The 21,741-nt window shown below is 36.5% G+C and overlaps 3 protein-coding genes, 4 non-coding genes and 4 pseudogenes across 8 annotated transcripts; 5 read left to right on the forward strand and 6 right to left on the reverse strand.

The window, feature by feature from the left end:
- The first annotated feature begins 1,653 nt into the window (after window positions 1-1,653).
- On the forward strand, window positions 1,654-2,721 carry LOC147928168 (uncharacterized; annotated as a pseudogene).
- A 2,100-nt stretch (window positions 2,722-4,821) lies between these two features.
- On the reverse strand, window positions 4,822-7,481 carry LOC104743607 (F-box protein At2g16450 pseudogene; annotated as a pseudogene). The gene has a single exon (XR_015579476.1). The product of XR_015579476.1 is annotated as an F-box protein At2g16450 pseudogene (transcript).
- On the reverse strand, window positions 6,835-6,923 carry LOC147928169 (small nucleolar RNA Z196/R39/R59 family). Its single transcript, XR_015581217.1, has one exon. It is a non-coding gene; the product is annotated as a small nucleolar RNA Z196/R39/R59 family (small nucleolar RNA).
- LOC147928170 (small nucleolar RNA Z195/SNORD33/SNORD32 family) lies at window positions 6,981-7,066 on the reverse strand. The gene has a single exon (XR_015581213.1). It is a non-coding gene; the product is annotated as a small nucleolar RNA Z195/SNORD33/SNORD32 family (small nucleolar RNA).
- LOC147928171 (small nucleolar RNA snoR4a) lies at window positions 7,124-7,210 on the reverse strand. Its single transcript, XR_015581229.1, has one exon. It is a non-coding gene; the product is annotated as a small nucleolar RNA snoR4a (small nucleolar RNA).
- Window positions 7,246-7,336, reverse strand: LOC147928172 (small nucleolar RNA U31b). The gene has a single exon (XR_015581225.1). It is a non-coding gene; the product is annotated as a small nucleolar RNA U31b (small nucleolar RNA).
- A 508-nt stretch (window positions 7,482-7,989) lies between the features above and the next one.
- Window positions 7,990-8,576, forward strand: LOC104741543 (auxin-responsive protein SAUR65 pseudogene; annotated as a pseudogene).
- Window positions 8,577-9,523: 947 nt separating this feature from the next.
- Window positions 9,524-10,135, forward strand: LOC147928173 (auxin-responsive protein SAUR64). Its single transcript, XM_087483346.1, has one exon. It carries the CDS (start codon window positions 9,631-9,633, stop codon window positions 10,054-10,056), a length of 426 nt encoding a protein of 141 aa, XP_087339472.1. The 5' UTR covers window positions 9,524-9,630; the 3' UTR covers window positions 10,057-10,135.
- Window positions 10,136-10,605: 470 nt separating this feature from the next.
- LOC104741544 (membrane protein PM19L-like) lies at window positions 10,606-11,709 on the forward strand. Its single transcript, XM_010462428.3, has 4 exons — window positions 10,606-10,825; window positions 10,937-11,156; window positions 11,251-11,296; window positions 11,383-11,709. The coding sequence occupies exons 1-4, from the start codon at window positions 10,699-10,701 to the stop codon at window positions 11,464-11,466; spliced, it is 477 nt and encodes a 158-aa protein (XP_010460730.1). The 5' UTR covers window positions 10,606-10,698; the 3' UTR covers window positions 11,467-11,709.
- Window positions 11,710-11,732: 23 nt separating this feature from the next.
- LOC104741545 (uncharacterized) lies at window positions 11,733-14,139 on the reverse strand. Its single transcript, XM_010462430.3, has 4 exons — window positions 13,789-14,139; window positions 12,976-13,565; window positions 12,792-12,890; window positions 11,733-12,005 (listed from the first exon to the last, which is right to left on the reverse strand). The coding sequence occupies exons 1-3, from the start codon at window positions 13,895-13,897 to the stop codon at window positions 12,798-12,800; spliced, it is 792 nt and encodes a 263-aa protein (XP_010460732.1). The 5' UTR covers window positions 13,898-14,139; the 3' UTR covers window positions 11,733-12,005; window positions 12,792-12,797.
- Window positions 14,140-16,213: 2,074 nt separating this feature from the next.
- Window positions 16,214-17,304, forward strand: LOC104743608 (uncharacterized; annotated as a pseudogene).
- Window positions 17,305-21,741: the final 4,437 nt, after the last annotated feature.

Here is a 21,741-nt window from a genome sequence, read left to right on the forward strand (position 1 = left end):
ACTATATCATATATAGGATATTGTTAACTTTTATCTTTTTCGTTGTTTTAGATGTATCATTTTTTTTTACCGTCAACTTTATTAAGATAAACAGAATTTACAATAATAAACAATTGTATTTCCCAAAAGAAAAGATATTAGATAAGCTTAAAAGATAACAACATTGTTAAATGAAATATGTAATAGATTTCTTGTTGTTGTTTAGAAGATTATATTCTAAATCTGAATTTTACTAATACAAAATTAATTAGCATCCTTATTTAAATTTTGTTAAATTAAAACCCACTAGCATTGTTGAATAAAGATTTAACAAAAAATAATATTACAAAAAAGTAGATAGATACAAAAAGAAAACGCTGAAAAGTTGTAGTAAAACATCATATATATACAAAATATGATGCTCTACTATGGGTTTGGCCTGCATAGACATAACTCGGTCCCGATTGCTTATATAATCTCTTATTAGGATTTTTGTTGGAAACTTTCCATCTCTTCAATAGCTTACGCCTTTTGGCAATTTCGTATTTTTTAGTTTGTGAATTAATGAGTGCTATGGAGTTTGCTACGACATCTACCGCTTTGCATTTGTTTCCAAAAGATCAGAGATTCAAAAGCAGAGATGGTACAGTTTTATCGATTTCTCATACAACGTGTCATTGTCACCTAATACCTACAAACCCTAAGCAGTGCAGTGCTTAAGGTGAAGAGGAATGGGCATTTGCCCTAAGCCACCAAAATTTTTAAATTTATTAGGCCACATTTTTTTTTTCTATTTAGGCTTATGTATTTAAGTTGATAACATAAATGTGTATGTAAAATGGGTATTTTGTTAAGAAGTCCATGATATTAGAAATGCCATTTTTGAGTTGATCTGTTTTGTTTTTGATGGAAGTTACTATAAAGATTCTGATAGAAATAGGAGCAACTCCAGATACTCCAATAACAAAAACCTGTTGAGACTTTAATATTCCACTAGCATTCATCCAAATACCAATGTGAAAACCATTGAAGTCCAAGAAATGCTATCCAAAATCTCCAGCAACCGCGATTACATGATGAACGTACTTATCAGTAATACACAGACGCTTCACTGATTTGGGATTGAATTAGAAACTCTTCATGAGATCAATTAATGTCTTGGAATCAACACTGTGTTTAAGTCTTGAAGACGTATATTGCATTAACTCACAAAATAGCTAGATCCGGATCTAGTTGAAGAAAGAACGAGAGAGAGAGAGTAAGATATATATTCGTTTGTTTAGAAGATATGTATAATAGATTTATTGTTGTTGTTTAGAAGATAGATATTCGTTTGTCCAAAAAAAAAAAGAAGATATATATTCTAAATCAGAATTTTACTAATACAAAATTTAATAGCATCCTTATTATAATTAGAATTTTTAAATTTAATTAAAATTTTGTTAAAACATATGATGCTCTTCACTTAAATTTACTATGGGCCGGGCTTGGATAGAAATAACTAGGCCCCTTTTTTTTTTTGTGCAAACAACTTGGTCCCAAAGTCTCCGTAATTGCTTATATATAATCTCTTTAGCTTAGGGTTTTCTTTTCAGAAAGTTTCCATCTTTCGTATCAATCTTTTTTTCTTGTTTTGGGTAAAATTTCGTTCGTGTCATCATCACTTCATCAGCTATGGAGATTGCTACAACATGCCCTTTGCATTTATTTCCAAAACAACAGAGAGTCCAAAGCAGAGGTGTGAGGTTCAAGTTACTCGATGTCTCGTCGCTACCTGTTATAAACCCTAAGCCACACGACACACGGGTTCTGGGTAGAGCCGGAAGACATGGCACGGAAACGTGCGACGCTCCTCCGAAGAAACGCCAACATCGTTCTGAAGAAGAAACTCCATCGTCGGTGAAGAGACAGAAGAAGACCGTCGTCGAAGTGGACTCAACTACTACTAAGGTAACTCACTCGTCTTGTCAAACCCTAGTTTCAACAATTGTTAGGATAAAAGTGTTTACTTTTTTTTAATGTGAATTAGATTGATTTTTATTTGTTAATTTGCTTACGTTTTCTTTACTTTTCTGAAATCTTCTTCAGGCGAAATCTATTAGGAAGTTGACACCGAGTCTTCACAAAACAGATTCCGAACCGGTGGATGCGAAAGTAATTACAACAAAGGTTGCTAAACCGGTGGATGCGAGAGCAATTACAACAAAGGTTACTAAAGGGGAGAAATCAGTTACAGCGGAGCCTGATGGGAGGATTGATTTGAAAGACTTGATCGCAAAGGCACAACATAAAATTCATGAGAAGAGGCACATCGATCATCGAAGAGAACACATTGCAAGGGAAAGGATAGCTGCTCGCTTAGCTCTAAATCAAGTAAGTAAACAAGATCTCAATTTTTGATATTTCGTGTGCACCAAGTTAATTTGCTTTTCAGGTTCTAATATTATGTTGTTTCTGTGTGTCTTTGTCAGATGGTAGCAACCGTTTTCTTTGACAATCATCTGAAATATTATAAAGAACTGGAACAGCTTGGCTACACACATGCGAGATGAACATGTTCAGTTTGTGGTCAAGAAGCGACTACAATGGTGAAACCAAATCTGTCTTGGAAAATAACAAAACGTCATGGAGTGATGAAGAAGAAGATTCAAGGAGAAAGAAGCAGCAGAGACCAACAGAAGGCAAAAGCATAGAGCACTCCCTTCCTCCCTGCAAGTTTCTCTGATAACAAAGAATGGTGGATTCGCTGAGAGCATTAATCAGAGCCGTGAAAGCAACTGTCAAAGCTTAACAAGTATGTGTATCTGGTGATTATTTAAGACAGAGACAAACATACCAAAGAAGAGAAGTATGAAGAGTATAATTGTGTCGGAGTACAGTTTTTTGTTTAATTTGTGTGATTGTTTTCGCTGCAATCTATATATAAGGCGTAATTTTGAACATGTGAAGTCTATCTTCTCGCATAAATATGACAAAGTTTTGAGAATATTTCTGTCCATATCATTTGCAAAATTGCCTTGCATTCTTCTTTTCATATCATCAATAGAAAAGATTCTCTTATAGAAAGAGTTGCAGAAGATTCTCTCACACAGGTTTGTGCCTTGATCTGTTTTGTTTTAGATGAGAAGGTACTATAAAATGACATAAAGATTCTGATACAAATAGGAGCAACTCCAGATACTCCAATAACAACCTGCTGGGACTTCGATATTCCAGTAGCATTCATCCAAATACCAATGTAAAAACCACTGAAGTCCAAAAGATGCTATACAAATTCTCCAGTTACATTCCAAAGATGATATACTACTACTTGCAGGATAATTGCTATAGAGATAAAGAATGCGTTGCTTTTCCGAGAAGTTACCTGAGCAATTCTGTTTTCCGAGAAGTTACCTTGCCTCTCGATTTGGTTTTGCTATCTCATCAAATTGATGATCGAGAATGAATGGAGACATAGAAAACTAACAAAGTAACACTACGAATATTGAACAAAATATTAAGTTGATGAATAAACTCTATGACAGTCTCTACAACATCTATCAAAACATACTTTTTCTCATGGAAAAAGGTCAAGAACCTTTAAAATCTACAAGAATGAACTTTAAACTTTCAATCTATAACTTTTTTCAGACACTTATTACAAGTCTGTTGCAATGACTGTTCTAACATAATTGATATTAAATGACCCCAAAAGCCTACCTTGACCACTGAAATTTTCTGCAATTATAACTTCTCTAGAATTTTGGTTGCTTTAATTTATCAAAGCTCATTATGTTCCAGCTCCTCTTATATATATAATCTAACAAATCTACTGGATTCTTCATCAACCATAACTTGCATTTAAAGATCGAGTTCTACAATACAACTTACAAATCTATTTTTGCTTTCCGATCTATTTGCCCTCATAATAGGGATGAACGAATGAATATAAAAAGATATGCTAATTAAGTTACCTAAGCGGAAGGGCTGTTTCTTGTTTTTGCATATGAATGAGTATAAAAAACATACACAATTTACTCTCTTTATATTGTTTTTGAATAACTCTAAAAAAAACCTGTCGGATTTTTCATCAACCATAACTTGCATTTAAAGAGTTTCTAAAATACAACTTACAAATCACTTTGGCTTTCGGATCTATTTGCCCACAAAATAGGGATCAATGAACGAATTAAAAATATGCTAATCAAGATGGCAAAGATGGCAACGTATAGCAGCTCTCAACGGAGAAAGAATCTAATTTCAGAGATCAGATTCTTCTACTAGTAAGCTCAATCTCTACAAAGAAGGGCTGTTTCTTGGTTTGCACGGCAGATAAAGAAAGCTTTGCTTTTCCGATAAGTAACCTTAGCAACTCTGTTTTGCTTGGAGATATCTGAAGAAGAGTTTGGCCTCTCTACGGACGGACCAAACACGTTGCCTTTCGACTCGGTTTTCTTAAGATGGAGAATGAAGGAGAGAAGATTTGTGAGTTCTGTTTCTAAGAGCACTTTGCAACTAACAAGAACAGAGAAGTACACAGTAATTGCTTGTATATATGCTTCTGATCCCCTTATGATCACATACAACGAAGACAGAAGCATGTGTTCTCTGTCTCTAATCTTTTCAATTCATATCTTGCAAAGGAATGAATAAAAACAATAATCTTCTCAACACTTTATAATAAGTCACATCAACAATGGAGAAAGAAGAGGTTGGTTTGTTCCTCTTAGTTTTACTAGTCTAAAATAAAAAGGTAAATATCAAAAGTGCATAAACGCATAAATAATTGATTAACTATAAGGCTGAAAAGAGCATAAACGCCTAAATAAGAGCACAAAATAACATTGCTTTCACCCAAATCCAATGGATCATCCGTAGCTATCTTCTTGCTCTTTTCCTTTTTTTGTGTGATTCTGAATATTTTGTAGCCCTACGTGGAGCATGGAATGGCTTGGATAGCTCTAAATCGTTAACATGAAGATCCTCAACGTGGTTCACAAAGGTGCGAACGCTGCAAGGATTCTTAAACCCTTCACCAAAACCTTGGACTTCAACACGCTGGAGAGTGTTCCTCTCGGGACTGAAGTAGAAAACATAAAACGGTTGGCCAGATGTATACTTGCGCATGGCAAACACAATCTCACCAGAAGCGGTCACTCCAGCAATGGAAACGTGACGACGGAAGAAGATGTTATCAGTACTCCAAGTGTAGTTGTGTTTGGACAAATCCTGTTTCGCTACATCCTCTAGAACCCACACATGCAACTCCTTATTGACATCAGCGACGAGATGATCATCCAAATACTTGTCGATATTAAACTCATAATTAACAGCCTCATAAATGTCGAAATCATCCTCCCAGTAAATCAAAGCTAACTTGCCCATAAAGTTGATCAATCGACAAAACCTTTCAACGTGAATGAAGCTGAACTTTTCAGACCTCAAATCAAAGCAAACAATCACATAATCATCATGAGCATCATCATCCCAAGGATCTTTGGTGTTACCTAAGTAGTACACAACACCGTTGATGCAAACCCCATCGCTTTGAATCTCATGTATTGTGGAACATTCGATCTTTCTCCACCTCATATCTGCAGGCGCTCCAAACGTAAGAAGGGCATGATCACCAGGACCAGTTGCGTAAGCCATGTACAATACCTTGTACTGCTTCCCAATCGGATCAAAACCAAAAAAGCTATAGGCTTTTCTGTAAGTATACCGCTTAGGTAAGACCGCGTACCGTCCAGTGTTTGGGTTACAGATGACAGGTTTACCTTGGTATCGACAACCATGGAAATAGATCAAGCCAGAGTTGTAGACACATGAGAAGTGCATGATGTTACTGTAATGATGGATATTTATATCCTTTGGAGAGAACTTCTTCACGTGAAACTCGGCGGCTGATACAAGAGCCGAGGAGGATGATTTCTCATAAGGATCCTCAAGCTGAGGCGAGGAGAAGAAGCACCACTCGCCACGGCCTTTGGGGTTTCCGTCGTCTGCGATGGCGAATAAGAGCCGCGGCTTAGACGAGGACTTGTTCATGAACAGCTCTTTGAAATACGGAGTAGCGAGCGTTGATGCCCATTGCTTCGACACGCAACGAAACCTCGCGACTGCATCTCCAGGCAATCTCGAGATTATCTCCAGGATGAGCTCAATCGACATGGGTGGTAATGATTTCATCATCTTCGAAACAGAGATGACAAGGAGAAGAAGAAGAAGAACACTGCAACAAGAGCTCTCGGTGGTGTGACAATCTCTACAACGTCTCAGCAATTTCTTAGGGTTACAACCGTTTAAGTTTCTCCGAGACACACCCTCCTTTACACACAACTGGTTTCTTTACTCTGGAATTATCTTACCATCCCATTGTGAACAAGTTGGGATACATTATGGACCTGGTCTCTGTTTTTTTTTTTGCTATGGTTGGGATACATTATAATTCAAAATTGACAAATTTCATTATCAAATTCAGTTATGTACAAACAAGCAACTACAATTCTTTGAAGAGATTGAACAAGTTCTCCATAGTAATCAATCAGATCATCCACTTGAAAAGCCACTTCCACACCAAGAGAACCAAGCGAAGGAACACCTGCATAAGTAGACGATAAAACAAAAGATGATAACGAACAATACAAGAATGATTTAGAAAAGCAAAAAACAGAAGATTGATAAAAAAAAAAAAAAAGATGTAAACAGGTATTAAAGTAACAGGTAGCTTATGGTAAAAAGAAGCTAACAGTGTCGCAAAGCCTGATTTCACTTTCTGCCTAAGAAAAAACGAAATGTCCAAACACAATTTAATCAACTTTGGACATCAGATACCATAGGCAAATCATCACACAAACAACACAAAAGGATTAAAACAGCAATCTCAGTCGAAAGATGGTGATCTAGTGATTTTGATAATCATTGAATAATCATTCAATTTGGACATAGTTTCATCATTGATTGCATATAATCAAAAGGACACAAAACAAAAAAAAACAAACGAAATCACAAGAAAACAAATAAAGAGGTCAGATGGTAGTGCATGTCATATTATCAACACTGTATTTCTGATTTGCAGACGTATGGAAATTATATCCTCATTCCTCTCTTAATAAAAATCAAAACTTTGGTTATCAAATTAACAAAATTGAAAACAATGAATTTGGGATCAGAGAATAAAGGCAAATCATTCACTCCGCCGAAGCAGATCAGACTGGGTGTCACAAAACAGTAATGCCATCTCATCATATCCATCAGAAAAGCTTTAAACGCGATTAAAAAGTTCGAGAATCAGAAAAAAATAGTCAATCACCACGTTACATTCCATCGTAATGGATGCAGATTAAGACTGGGGCGACAATTTCATATCATCACTTTCCCTCTAATCTGAGCTAAAACAGTAAATACACAAACAACACCTAATTCGCCACTAACACAACCTAATAAGATTGACACAAAAACCCTTAAACAAAACACGAACAAGACATGATTCGAAGTTGAGTTGAGGAGGATCCTCGCTCGAGTCTCTCTCTCTCTCTCTGTTTTGACTTATGAGGGTTGTCTGCAGCGACTGCCTTATTTATATAGAGGCAGTTTGATTTCAAGAGGTAGTTTGCTAATAGGGTTTTCGGTTCATTTCGGTTTAGTTTGGTTTTCTTTTACTAAAACCGGTATTCCAAAATTTTCTCAAGGTTTTAAGGTTTAATGGTTCGTTCTCTCAGTCAATCTCATCTCTGACTGAGAACATGAGATGAGAGGACCTGCATGCCGCATGGCATGATCTCCACATCTTTCTTTCACCTTCAAATGTCTTTTCTAACATTGGTTCATATACCACCCACAACCACATGGTCATGTTGTTGATAATTGAAATCCACAAGTTGTTTTAGCAGATATGATTGGTTACTAATTCTGGGACAAGAACTACATAAGCATGTGTTTCTGTCTTCTTAATTTGGTTGCTTCTTAAATATATCTACAAACTTCTTAACAGTTTCTCCTTCTATATAATGCAAACAAAGCTTACAGCATTCTTCATCAATCACTACTTTCATTCATTCAGAGAGTTTGATACTACAACACATTTACAGTTCTTTTATCTGTTTGCTCTCTTTCCAAGAAAAAGATGATCAACACTAAGAAACTACCCAAGATGGCAAAGAAATGGCACCAGAGAGCAGCCCTCCACAGGAAAAGAATCTCATTCAGAGATCAACTACTAGTACTACTACTAGCAGCTCAACAACTGCTGTGGATAAGGGCTGTTTCGTGGTTTACACGGTTCATAAAATCCGCTTTGCTTTTCCGATAAGTTACCTGAACAACTCTGTTTTCCAAGAGCTCTTGACAATCTCTGAGGAAGAGTTCGGCCTCACGGCAGGTGGAGTATCTCATCAAATTGATCCAACGAAGAATAGATGGAGACACAGAAAAGGCTCTGTTAATGTCAATCTCTAGTGCTAGATGCTCTTTGCAACCACAAGAACAACACTGTAGTGCTACTCAACAGTTGCTTGTATTTTAGAGAATTATAGTGTAGACAATTTTTTCTTTGTACAAAATTCTATTGTATTATATAGACAGATCATTTGAAAAATACAAACTACTATTTTTGTCTCTCTCTCGCTCTCTTTTTGATTTGCCTCATCTAAATTTAACTTCACATGCTCTTAAGAACAATATTTGAGAGCCATTTAACTGAAAGTGTACTCTGTTGAAGACATATCTACTCTGATACTATCTTTTCAAGAAAAATGGTGCAGCGGCGTAAAAACGTCATTCATAATCGAATTGCCCTGACAACAAAAGACTGCACCAAGAACATGTCGTTTGAATCTCAAGCAAATATGATTTTGTAGCAGAAAATGTTGATTAGCTGCTTAATCTCCTGACCAGAAAATTTATGGACCTACATGTTCTTCATCCTTGCTTCATAAGCACATGCCTTTCTTTGTATCTAATTGATCATTAATTCTAACCAGATTTGTTGTCCTTGATTTCACAAAAGATTTGTTTGTCCCCTGAATAATAAGTACTTCATCTATTATTTTTGTGACTCGCATTTGATTTAGCCGATGGACCACTAACCTACTAAGGACCCCTTATGCTAACAAACAAAGCTGTACAGATGTATGAGTTTGGTAATTTTTGGCTTCTCTTAGTATGTATGAGTTCTCATTAATCATTATGTATATAAATGTTCATATAGTATTCATAATTTCATACTCACATGAATAAGTTGTATAGTCCACAAGTTGTTTTGCAGACATGTAATTGATTAATAAGTCGAGACCTTTAGGAAACCAGGAATAAGATCAGAAGGTTTTAATTAATATTATCTTTGTATCAGCTAAATCTTGACATATAAACGTCCTTTATAATAAGATTCATACCCACATGGCCATGTCTTCTCAGTTCTCACCATATATGTTTTAATCCACAAGTCGATTTGGAATAAGATGATTGCTAACTTGGGGACCCTTTTGATCACAGACAAGAAACCTGGCATGTGTTTCTGTCTTAATTAGTTGGTCTAAAACTTGTTATATATAATGAAAGAAGCCTGTGGAATTCTTCACCAATCAAAACTTGCATTCAAAGAGTTCTTTCTACAACACAGCTTACAAACTCTTTGTCGTCTTTTCAGATCTACAAAATATTTTCTTGAAAAGAATGATGAACACAAAGAAGCTAATCAAGATGGCCAAGAAATGGCAACAGAGAGCAGCCCTACACAGGAAAAGGATCTCATTCCAAAGATCAAGTACTGCTACTAGCTCAACCGCTGCAGAGAAGGGCTGTTTTGTGGTTTACACGACAGATCACACACGCTTTGCTTTTCCTATAAGTTACCTGAGCAACTCTGTTTTCCAAGAGCTCTTGAAGATATCTGAAGAAGAGTTTGGCCTCTCCACGGACGGACCAATCACTCTGCCATTCGATTCGGTTTTCTTAGAGTATCTAATCAAATTGGTCGAAAGAAGAATGGACGGAGATACGGAAAAGGCTTTGTTAATGTCGATCTCTAGTGCAAGATGCTCTTTACATTGTTCTTTGCAACAACAAGAACAGAGTACTCAACAATTGTTTGTGTTTTAGAGTTTCTTTAGAGAAGAGAGATTTTTTTGTAAAGATTCAGATATTTCAATACTATTATACATGACAAAAGTTACCACTACTGTTTGAACCAACATCAACAAAAATCCACAATTGGGCAAAGTGTTCACATAAGGAACTGAATCTGTGGATGAGAGAAAACAAAAAAGTTTAATTTTTTTAGCTTTGCGTAAAATGTTGGATATTTCATAAAAGTACTAACTCGAAATTCTGAAATTCTTCTAAAATCATTGAGAATTGTTTAAGAATAAATACCATGTCCCAACCGGATAAAAAGCAAAATAAGGAGACAAAAAAAAACTGCTAAAGAATCTAACTTTTGTCTTCTTTAAGAACATCTTAAAAAACTCTTGAAAATTGGAAAATACTTTCTTTAAGTACAAAGAACAAAGCCAAGAATCTTTGGGTTTAGTAAAAACTGCCTTAAACTTGAAGATATGAACTTTACAACTCTCTAATCAGCCTTTCTTGTATTACCAGCAGCCTTAACAAGAAAAGAACAATACCAGTTAGTATATAAAGTAGCTTGATTATGCCTCATTCCAAATAAGAACAAAACTTAATTTCCCTCATTCTTCTTTCTTCTCTCTTCCTTCCCGCTTTCGTTGTTTTCCAAAAGGCGAAATGGCGGGTGAGCAAATGAAACCTGTTGCCTCTGGACTTCTTGTGTTGAACTTCTGCATGTATGTGATCGTTCTAGGCATTGGAGGATGGGCCATGAACCGAGCCATCGACCATGGATTTGAAGTCGGTAAGAACTAAGTTACAAGCCGAATTTGTATGCTTTTGGCACAAACTATTTGTTCTTGTTGTTCTTGAGCTTCTAACATTTCGGGTTCTTTTGAAAAACAAATATGAGCAGGCCCTAATTTAAATCTTCCAGCACATTTCTCCCCAATTTATTTCCCGATGGGAAACGCAGCGACAGGATTCTTTGTGATATTTGCGTTGCTGGCGGGAGTGGTTGGGGCGGCTTCAACAATCTCAGGGCTTAGCCACATTCGATCTTGGACCGTGGGAAGCTTACCAGCTGCAGCCACTGCTGCAACTATTGCCTGGACCCTCACAGTCCTTGCCATGGGGTAATATAAATTTAGAAAACCTCTCTTGTTTCACAAGCAATCGCATCATCTTTTAAGACATCGATGGTAAGACTAAACATTCTTTCTTCCACAGATTCGCTTGGAAAGAAATCGAGCTTCAAGGGAGAAACGCCAAACTGGTGAGACTTCTCTCTATTCTAGAATCTCATAGACTCAGTTTAGGAAATCTCAGAATTATTGACTTCATGTGTCTTCTTCTCTGTAGAGAACCATGGAGGCGTTCTTGATCATACTCTCAGTCACACAGCTTGTTTACATTGCCGCGGTTCACGGCGTGAAGAGACCTTAAGGGATCATGATGGGCTTTTGGGTTTCTTTTCTTCCGTTCGTGTCAATCATCCGAAACTTGGGATTGAGTGTGTGCGAGTATTTGTATTTGTGTGTGTGATTTTTAAATTCATAGGAAGCTTAAGATGAATTCATGCATTCTTTATGTACAAAAGGATCAGAGCTTGTTTTGTGTGTGTCACTTTGTGTTCATGGAATAAATTCAAACTTTGAGGCTTGGTTTCGGTCAAACCTCTTAAACACATCTAATGAACTACAGAAGGAAGATAGTAGAAATAGAACTATATTTAGTCTCATGAATCTAAAACCGATTTAATGAACAAAAGAAGACTGTATATCAAATAAATAAAAAATAAAAAATTTAACCCTATCAAGGATGTTTGGTCTTGTTCTCGTATGTTGCTAGCCGCCCACATTTATTATCTATCAAAGACATGATGTACAGAGAAGAGTGTACGGACCGCAAATCCTGTTTTTAGGTTGTCTTTTAAGCTTTGGCTGTCAAGCGCATTTCACCTTTTTATGTATCCTCCTGCTCTTCTGCAGCAAAATGCAGAGAAGACACGTTCATGAGACAGGTTTAACATAATATATAGATAATTTTGTTAAATATTCATACAAGAACAACAAAAGGATTTGATCCCTGATGAAGAATGGAGAGAAACTAAAAGAATATGGTCCTTTTACTTGTGGGAAGATGTTAATAGATGAGTTTAGGCTAACTGCTATTTAGGAATGATTTTTTGGCAACCCAAATAAACAACATCAAGGTAGCTCATAGCAATCAAGACTTGCAAACAAGAAAAGTGAGAGAAGCTAAACTTGAGGAAATCTATATTATTACATAAACGCAATCAAAGTTTCGAAGAACAGAAACATGTGCTAGATACAATTATGCATCAGAACATGAATTTCAGATTCCAGCGAGACTATATTGTTGTTGTAGCTCAACCAAAATTGCTCGTTGTTAAATCTTCAAGCATGAGTTATGTCGTTAGATAACTACATTGATTCTAACCAGTTTCAGTGAATACTATAGATGAACATGCCTCTCAGTAAACGTTTTAAAGTGGATAAACTGATTGAAACTCTAAGCTAAACAATCTACTCAAGAGCCATTCACAATCCAAGAATCTAACTCCATGAACCCTCTTATTATACAATATAATTTTTTACAGACTTAAGTGAAGTAGTTCAGTGATATATTATAGGAGTTCAAGGAAACCATCGAAGGAATTCACAAATTGCAGGCCATGGGAGTTGTTAGTAATTAGGAGCCTCAACCAAATAAAGTATATCTACCAAGAATCATAAACCAAGACTAACCTGTGTTTATCTATCAGATCCTGTCATAGCATCAAACAACCCGCAGCAGCTTAGCCATGAAGTCCTTCGGACAACTGGTGGACCAGGCAGCAAAAGACACTGCATACATCAAGAAGATTCAGCCAACTGAAAAGAAACGAAAAAACACATGTATATGATGCAAAAAGGAGAACGGAGATGCTACCTTTTCCTCAGAGGATACTGGAACTTCAGAGTTTCTTACGCTCTCAACTTTTTTGCTAGTTTCAGCAGCAGATCTTGGAAGAGTAACCACCACTTTACTATTATTGTTTTCCAGTCCCGGAGATGGAAGACACTCTCCGTTTTTCTCAGACTTCTTTTTGACCAAGCTTGAGGTATCATCAACATGCTCACTCTTTTCAGAGGTCACTGCTTTGGAGAGAGGAACAACCACCACAGGTTTGACAGACTCAACAACGGGAGTGATTTCCGTAACTGGATTACCACAAGCTACATGTTTGGCTGTGTTTTCAGAAGAGGAATTGGTTGATTCCCCAACAACACTTTTCTGGTAATCAGTAACTCTTTCAACCGCAACAGCATTGTCACTTCTTTTGGGTCCAAGTCCCTGAGTAACATCTCCATCTCCAGATATCTCCTTAGCAGCACCTTTCACCATACCAGAAGAGGATAGAGCAGCAGCAGGTGAATCTTTTTCCCCAAATTCTTCATTTCCTTGAGAACCACCAGGGGAAGAACTCAAACTGCTATCATCACTTCCCCTCCCATCTTGGCTTCCATGTTCATCATTCCCTGAGAAACGTTTTTTTGTTTAATCAAAAGATCAAACAACAAATCACACCAATACCACTAGAGTGATACGAGCCAAATCAAAACAGATCTCTCCCTATACATTTAACCATGAATTCTATACTAAAAATTTCTTCAACACAATCATCATCTATCGACCTTAGCAACAACGAATCGTAAAGAAAAAAAACGAAAACGAAGCGGGTGGTGAGGCTAAGAAATGTACCATTGAAACCCTTATGGTTGGTAGTACTAGTAGTAGCTCCACCAATCGCTCCTTGTTGCTGCTGCTGCTTCTTCTTCAAGGCCTTTCTCTTCTTCGCACCGGACGGCATGATTCGATTCGGGAATTAATCGACGAACTCTTCGCCGGCGAAAAATGAAACTGCTTTTTTCTTTCTTCACTTCAAATTTCAAAATTTTGTCTTCTTTCTCCTCCAGTGTGTGTGAGTTGGTTGGTGTGTGTGTGGACTGCGTTCTCCTTTTTGTCTCTATGTTGGGGCTAAACCAGAGAATCTCCCACAGATGAAAGAGATAAGGAAGTCTTTTTTATTTATTTATTTGATTCCTCTTTTTCAAAAAAAAAAATTAATTCAACTTGCCTTAATTAAAAGTTTATTTATTCAACAACAATACATTTCCATTTTTTAATCAATTTCACCATTAGAAGTTACTCGTTTTAAGATGTGATTTTCTAAATCCATATAAAATTGTAAATAATGAAAATTAAAACATATTGATTTTGAAATAATATATTTTATCCTTGGATTTAAATTCTTCTATTTTACATTTTTAAGTTCATTCAAATCTATTTAAAACATAATATGGATTTTAAAATCCAAAAACAAATCATTAAATAAATAACATGGGATTTTAACAAGTATTTGTAAATTATATAATCATTATCATATAATTTTGATAAGTATTTTTAAAATCAATGACTAAATAACACATGAATTTTTGTTTGAATTTCCAAATATATTAAAATCATAGAACCAATAACCCCATCTTAGAAGATTATACAATGATTACAACAAAGTCATTGTTATTGATTTTCACTATTTTAGGATCATACAAAACTAAATTTGGTGTGGGTTTTTGGTTTAAAATTTTAACAAATTTGGGTTATTGCATTCAGACTTTTCTAATATTATTAAAAGTTTTGTATTATTCAATTAAAACAAATGAATCTATAATGTTAATGAATTCAATTATTATGTTATTGGTTCATGATTTTAGACACTTTATTTACAAAAAAAATCATGAAAATTATCACAAAAATATAGGAATTGTTTGGAGCACTTTACAAGACTTTAGAAAACTAATCAACAAAACTCTCTAGCAATTTTTAACAATCTTTCACTTATTCACTTTTAATGATTTTGTTGAACTCTTCAAAAATCTTTATAAATTAGAATTCAATAACACATTGATATGGGTTTTCTTGTGAGTCTATTCCGCGTGCATCTAAGGACTCTCATAAATTCATTTCAAACCCCTCCACTCAACCTCTCAAGGACCAGGGTTGGAGGACCCCTCATCATTAATCCATGTCGAGCATTTTTTGGAATGTTCGCGGATTCAACAAAATGTCTAAATATTTTGTATTGCGTGACTGGATTAAAAAGGGTAGTTTTCAGATTGGTAGTTTGTTAGAAACAAGGGTAAAGGAAAATCGAGTAAAGAGTATTGTAGGATCAGTGTTGTCAGGTTGGTCCTACCTTTCAAATTATACGTTTAACTGCCGGGGACGAATTTGGGTGGTTTGGGATCTCAATGTTCGTCTCACTCTGTGTTTTACAAGTGGTCAAATGGTTACCTGTTCGATCTTAATGGATGGCGCAACACAAGAGTTTTTTGTTTTTTTTTTGTGTATGCGGCCAACGCTGTAGAGGAGTGAAAACTCTTGTGGGAGGATCTGAAATCTCACCAGGACTCACCCATGTTTAGAAATAAACCATAGATGGTGGTTGGCGATTTTAATGAGATACTGAAAGTTGAGGAACACTCTCTTCATGATGTGCATCCTGCGGTGATGCCGGAACTGAGAGATTTTCAAGAGATGCTTGAAGATGCATCTATTGACATAAGTGTTGTACTAAAACAAAAGTAGTACAAGATGTGGATCAGCAGGATTAAACCAAAGAGAAAATCTATTAAAGCGGTTAAGAGAAGTCACATGAAGCAAGAAGAAGTTTCCGGAAGAGTAAAGACTTTCTTGTTATAAGGATAAAAGGAAGTTTTACAAAGAAAGATTGTTAATTTCCTAAACTATAAAGAAAAAGGAAATTAACAATTCTAATTAGATTTGGGAATTAGTCTATTGTGTGGCTAAGTCCAATTAGTATAAATAGGGGAGGTTGGGTCTTGAGAAAGATCAGCACTTCATAGATTGAGAGATCCTAACATTGAATCTTAAGCTTAGAGAAAGAATAGCTTGAAGATTCAAAGAAGGCTAAGAGCTTAATAGGATTAGAAAATAAAGTTAAGGAGAAACCTTGTAAGAACTTATTTTCTAATAAAAGAGAGTTATTTGAATTTCTGTTCGATATTCTGTGTTAAAGATCCAAACCGTTTAGCTCTTACGTTTTCAATTGGTATCAGAGCTTACACTTGTAAGGATTTAGTACGGGTGAGATCCTGTGGAAAGGATGGAGAGCTACGGTGATCTTCTGAACACCAACAAGGTCATTCTGGACGATGGAAACTATGGTTTTTGGAAATCAAGGATGAAGTCCATAATTGGTGGGATAGATCGACTTGCCTGGAAGGCTGTTCTTGAGAAGTGGGAAGAACCAACAATCAAGGATGAAAAGGGTTCAGGGATAGCTAAGCCGGAGGAGGATTGGACTGAAGACGAGATGAAAAAGTCGAAATACAACTCTCGGGCTCTCACAGCTATTCACTGCAGTGTAGGAAGAAAGCAATTTGAATTGATTCAAGGATGTGAGACAGTGAAAGAAGCATGGGACATTCTTCAAGTTCAATATGAGGGCACGACAAAGGTTCATAGTTCCAGAAAAGACATGTTGGTATCTCGATTTGAGAACTTAAGAATGGAAGAGCATGAATCAATTTCTGACTTTAGTTCTAAAATTAGCACTTTGGCTCAGGAAGCGGTAACCTTGGGAAAGAAATATAAAGATCAGAAATTGGTTAAAAAGTTTCTTCGATGCCTACCTACAAAGTTTATGGCCTACAAGACTGCTTTATGTGAGTCAACAACGTTGAAGATTTAAGTTTTGCAGAATTAGTAGGAATGCTACAAGCTCATGAGATTGAGTTAGGAGGAGTCAAAAGTACTAAAGGTGTTGCTTTAGCAGTCTGTGAGACCAAAGACAAGATAGAAGATGATGACCCAGTTAGCTTATTGGTTCGCAGATTTGATCGTGTACTCAAGAGAGTAGAACAAGGTCAAGGACAGAAAAAGCTCACACCATATAAAAAGACTGGGGAATAGAGCAAATTCACAAGAAAAGCAGAGATGCAGTGTCATGAATGCAAGGGTTATGGACACTTTATTCGGGAATGTCCTACAGTCAAAAGAAGAGAAAACAAATGTTCTGTATGCAAAGGTTTAGGACACACTCAGGAAGAATGTGTAAGTCGTAAGGAGAAGTCTTTGATAAGCATGGATGAAAACACTGAGGAAGACAGTGAAGAAGAAATTCTGAATTTTGTGGCTTATCTAGGCATTACAGAGTTTGTAGATGGGGAAAAAATTTCAGACTCTGAAGGATAAAACAAAGAAGAATTGATAGAAAGTTACAATGAGGTTCGAAGTACTCTCATTAACCTTGGAAAGGAGAATCAAGAATTAGTAAAGGAGAAGGAACGTCTTACTAATTTAGTTAAAACACTCCAAGATGAGTTAGAGTCTGAGAAGAAGCTTAGTCAAGAAAGTGTGTTATTGATCAAAGAAAAACTTAATCTTGCTAATAGATGTGAAGAACTAAAGAGCAACTTAGATACAGAAAAAGAAAAATCTGCAAAATTGCAAACTGAGCTTGAGATGCAACATAAGAAGATTCACATGTTTGCTGGGACGAAGCAATTAGATGAAATTCTAAGCTATGGAAGGACAGAGAAGACTCATAAAGGCTTAGGATTTGATGGTCGAACATCTGGTAATACAAGTGAAACCAAATTTGTGTCAGGAGGACTGAATACTCCACCAGCAGATGCAGGAAAAGGTCAACAAGTTAGGACTAGTGGATGTTATTACTGTGGGAAGTATGGGCACATAAAAATTTTCTGCTATAAGTATTGGGAAAAGGTTCAGAGACTCAAGCATCAAGGCAGATTTTTCTGGAATGAATTTCGTAAACAGATTTGGATAAAGAAGTCTGACCTATATCAAACTGTATCAAAGGAAGTTACGAAGTTCACCTCAGGTGTAAATTTTAGATGCAATATGGCATTGATTACAGAAGAACCAGATAACGGTAGTCCTTGGTACTTTGATAGAGGCTGTTCTCGTCATATGACAGGCACACACAATTACTTACAAGATTTTCGAAGAATCAGAGGTGGTAAAGTTACTTTTGGAGATGGAGGTCATGGAGATATTCAAGGAAAAGGGAGAACAGATGACACCACTCTACCTAAGCTAATGAATGTATACTTAGTTCAAGGATTAAAGGCAAATTTAATAGGTGTGAGCCATCTATGTGACGAGGGGTTAACAGTATCATTCACCAAAGTTGACTGCAAAGCTACTGATGAGGAGAAGAAGGTAGTTCTAAGAGGGAATCGATCTGGAAACAATTGTTATATGTGGAATGGCAACTCAGATGTTTGTTATTCAGCAAAAGATGATCTTAATTTGTGGCATCAAAGGCTTGTGCATATGAATGTCAGAAACTTATCTACGCTGGTCAATAATGAGATAGTACGAGGAGTTCCTCGCATCAAAGGAGTTGATCGAATGGTATGTGGACCGTGTAATCAAGGAAAGCAAGTAAAGATTCAACACAAGAAAGTTCCTGATATACAATCCAAGGATGTTCTGGATTTAGTTCACATGGATTTAATGGGGCCTATGCAAACAGAGAGTTTGGCAGGAAAGAAATATGCTTTTGTATTAGTAGATAATTATTCAAGATACACATGGGTTCGGTTTATTCGTGAGAAGTCAGATAACATGGAGAGCTTCAGGATTTGGGCTTTGCAACTCATAAACGAAAAGGGAGGTATCAAAAGGATACGAAGTGATCATGGTGGGGAGTTCCAAAATGAAGTAATGAAGGTGTTTTGCGAGAATCATGGTATCTCACATCAGTTTTCTGCTCCCAGAACACCTCAACAAAATGGAGTAGTTGAGAGAAAGAATAGAACATTGCAAGAAATGGCTCGAGCAATGATCCATGGAAATCATGTGTCGCAAAGATTCTGGGCAGAAGCATTAAACACAAATTGTTACATCATAAATCGAGTATATGTGAGGAAGAACTCGACCAAGACACCTTATGAGCTTTGGAAAGGAAAAATTCTGAATCTGAGTTATTTCCATGTATTTGGGTGCAAATGTTACATCTTGAAAGATTATCTTGGAAAATTTGATTCCAAAAGTGATGAAGGAATTTTCCTGGGTTACTCAGAGAGTAGTACAGCTTTCAGAATCTACAACAAGAGGTTAGGGACCATAGTCAAATCAGTCAATGTGGTCTTTGATGATTACTCATTTAACCAATGGACAGGATGTGAGTCTGACAGTGAATCAGAGGAGCTGACTATAAATGAACCAGAAGAAGTGGAAGCTATCAAAACTGAAGAAAAGGTGATAAACAGTCAAGAAACATTGTTGCAAATTCATAAAAATCACTCAGCATCAGATGTTATAGGAGATCTCAAAGAATGTATGAAAACCAGAGGAATTAAGATTGATTTCAAGAAAATGGAGAGCAATTTTGCTAGCTGGGAAAAAGTCCACTTTGAGTGTTTCGTCTCATTCTTTGAACCTAAGAATCATAATGAGGCTCTAGATGATCGTGGATTATAGCAATGGAAGATGAGTTAGAGCAGTTTGAGCGAAATGAGGTATGGGAGCTAGTTCCTCGACCTAACAATGTAAATGTGATAGGAATAAAATGGATTTTCAAGAATAAAACTGATGAGAATGGGACAGTGGTTCGAAACAAGGCTAGATTGGTGGCTCAAGGATATACACAGATTGAAGGAATTGATTTTGAGGAAACATTTGCGCTAGTAGCAAGACTTGAATCAATAAGGTTCTTTTTAGGAATGGCATGTATCATGAACTTTAAAGTGTTTCAAATGGATGTAAAGAGTGCCTTCTTAAATGGGATTTTACAAGAGGAAGTATATGTGGAACAGCCTAAAGGTTTTGAATATTCAAGAAATCCAGATTATGTGTATAGTCTGAAGAAAGCTTTGTATGGTTTGAAACAAGCTCCAAGGACATGGTATTAAAGGCTGACAAACTTTCTGTTGCAGCAAGGTTATGAACGAGGGAATGTAGACAAGACTTTGTTTATATTAACCATAGACCAAAACATCATGGTGTTACAAATCTATGTGGATGATATCATTTTTGGAAGCACATCGCAAGATTTGGTGAATAAGTTTGTGAAGAATATGTCTCAAGAGTTTGAAATGAGTCTTGTTGGACAATTGAAGTATTTTCTGGGATTGCAGATCACTCAAACAGATGAAGGGATATTTGTGTCACAAAGTACTTATGCAAGGAAGTTACTGACAAAGTTTAAGCTGGAAAAGTGCAAAGAAGCAGTCATTCCAATGAGTACGTCAAAGAAGTTAACAAGAGATGAGAAAGGCCAAAATGTTGATGTGACTTTGTATAGAGGAATGATCGGAAGTTTGTTATACTTGACAGCTAGCAGACCTGATTTATGCTATAGTGTAGGAGTTTGTGTCAGATATCAAGCAAAACCTAAGCAATCTCATTTAGAAGCTGTGAAAAGGATTATTAAGTATGTCAAGGGAACACTCGATCTCGGTCTTTGGATGTCAAAAGGGTCGAATTCAAGTTTAGTGGGATATTGTGATGCAGACTATGCTGGAAGTCTGGATGATCGAAAGAGTACAAGTGGAGGTTGTTTCTTTTTGGGAAATAACTTAATCTCTTGGTTAGGTAAGAAACAGAATTCTGCATCATTATCAACAGCTGAGTCAGAATATATTGCTATGGGAAATTGTTGTACTCAATTACTTTGGATGAAGCAAATGTCTGCAGATTATAGTATGGACTCAGGAATTCTTCAAGTTTTGTGTGACAACAAAAGTGCAATTGATCTCTCAAAAAATCCTGTGCAGCATTCAAGAACAAAGCATATTGATGTAAGGCATCATTTTATTAGAGAGCTTGTGGAAAACAAGCAAGTCCAGATTGATCATTTATCCACTGAGGTGCAGTTGGCTGATCTGTTCACTAAAGCTTTAGATTTTCAGAGATTTGTGATGTTGAGGATTCTAATTGGTGTTTGTACAATATGAGTGTATACTCGTGGTACAAGAACTGGTTCAGGAGTTGTTGAAAGTTATTTTGAGAAACTGGATCAGTTGTGTGTTTATGGTTTAAAAGGTTATGGGCTTGGGCTGAATAAAGGAAGGGTTTTTGTTTTTATAAAAAAAAGAGAAGAAGGATTCGCGGTTAGAAGAAGAAGAGTCTCGGAAAAAAAAAAACCTAAGGAGCAAAGGGAGAACAACGAAGATTTTGAGAGAAGAAGCTTCGAATCACAACAATGGTGACCGCAACTCGCAGAGGGAAGATTAACAGGAGAGGTGGATCTGAAAAGCGAACGGATGGTGACAAAAATAGACCACATTTGATTGATGAAGAAATCGAGGAGGTTGAGCATGCACAGGTTCTGGTTCCGTATTCGGAGGACTTGTCTTCGGCGGAGAAGACCCAAGGTCAGAATGACGAATTGTTTGGAACTGCATGTAATGTCGATCTGGGTGAATCCGAAGAAACGAAGTCAGATGAACCGGCGGTTGAGAGTTCGATTGATCAAGTTCACAAATCTAAAAAGGGAAAAGAACCAGAACTTTCGGGTGATGAAATTGATCATATTGAAGTATCGGTTCAAGAACAGGTGGAGCAAATGGCTAGGAAGAAGCGAGTGCACAAAAATCTTGGTCTTACGCCACCGAAGAAAACAAGGAAAACAGGGGAATCGAGTTCAACTCGCACGAA

This window comes from Camelina sativa, chromosome 14 (assembly GCF_030686135.1).
Source record: "Camelina sativa cultivar CO46 ecotype springtype chromosome 14, ASM3068613v1".
NCBI lineage: Eukaryota > Viridiplantae > Streptophyta > Magnoliopsida > Brassicales > Brassicaceae > Camelina > Camelina sativa.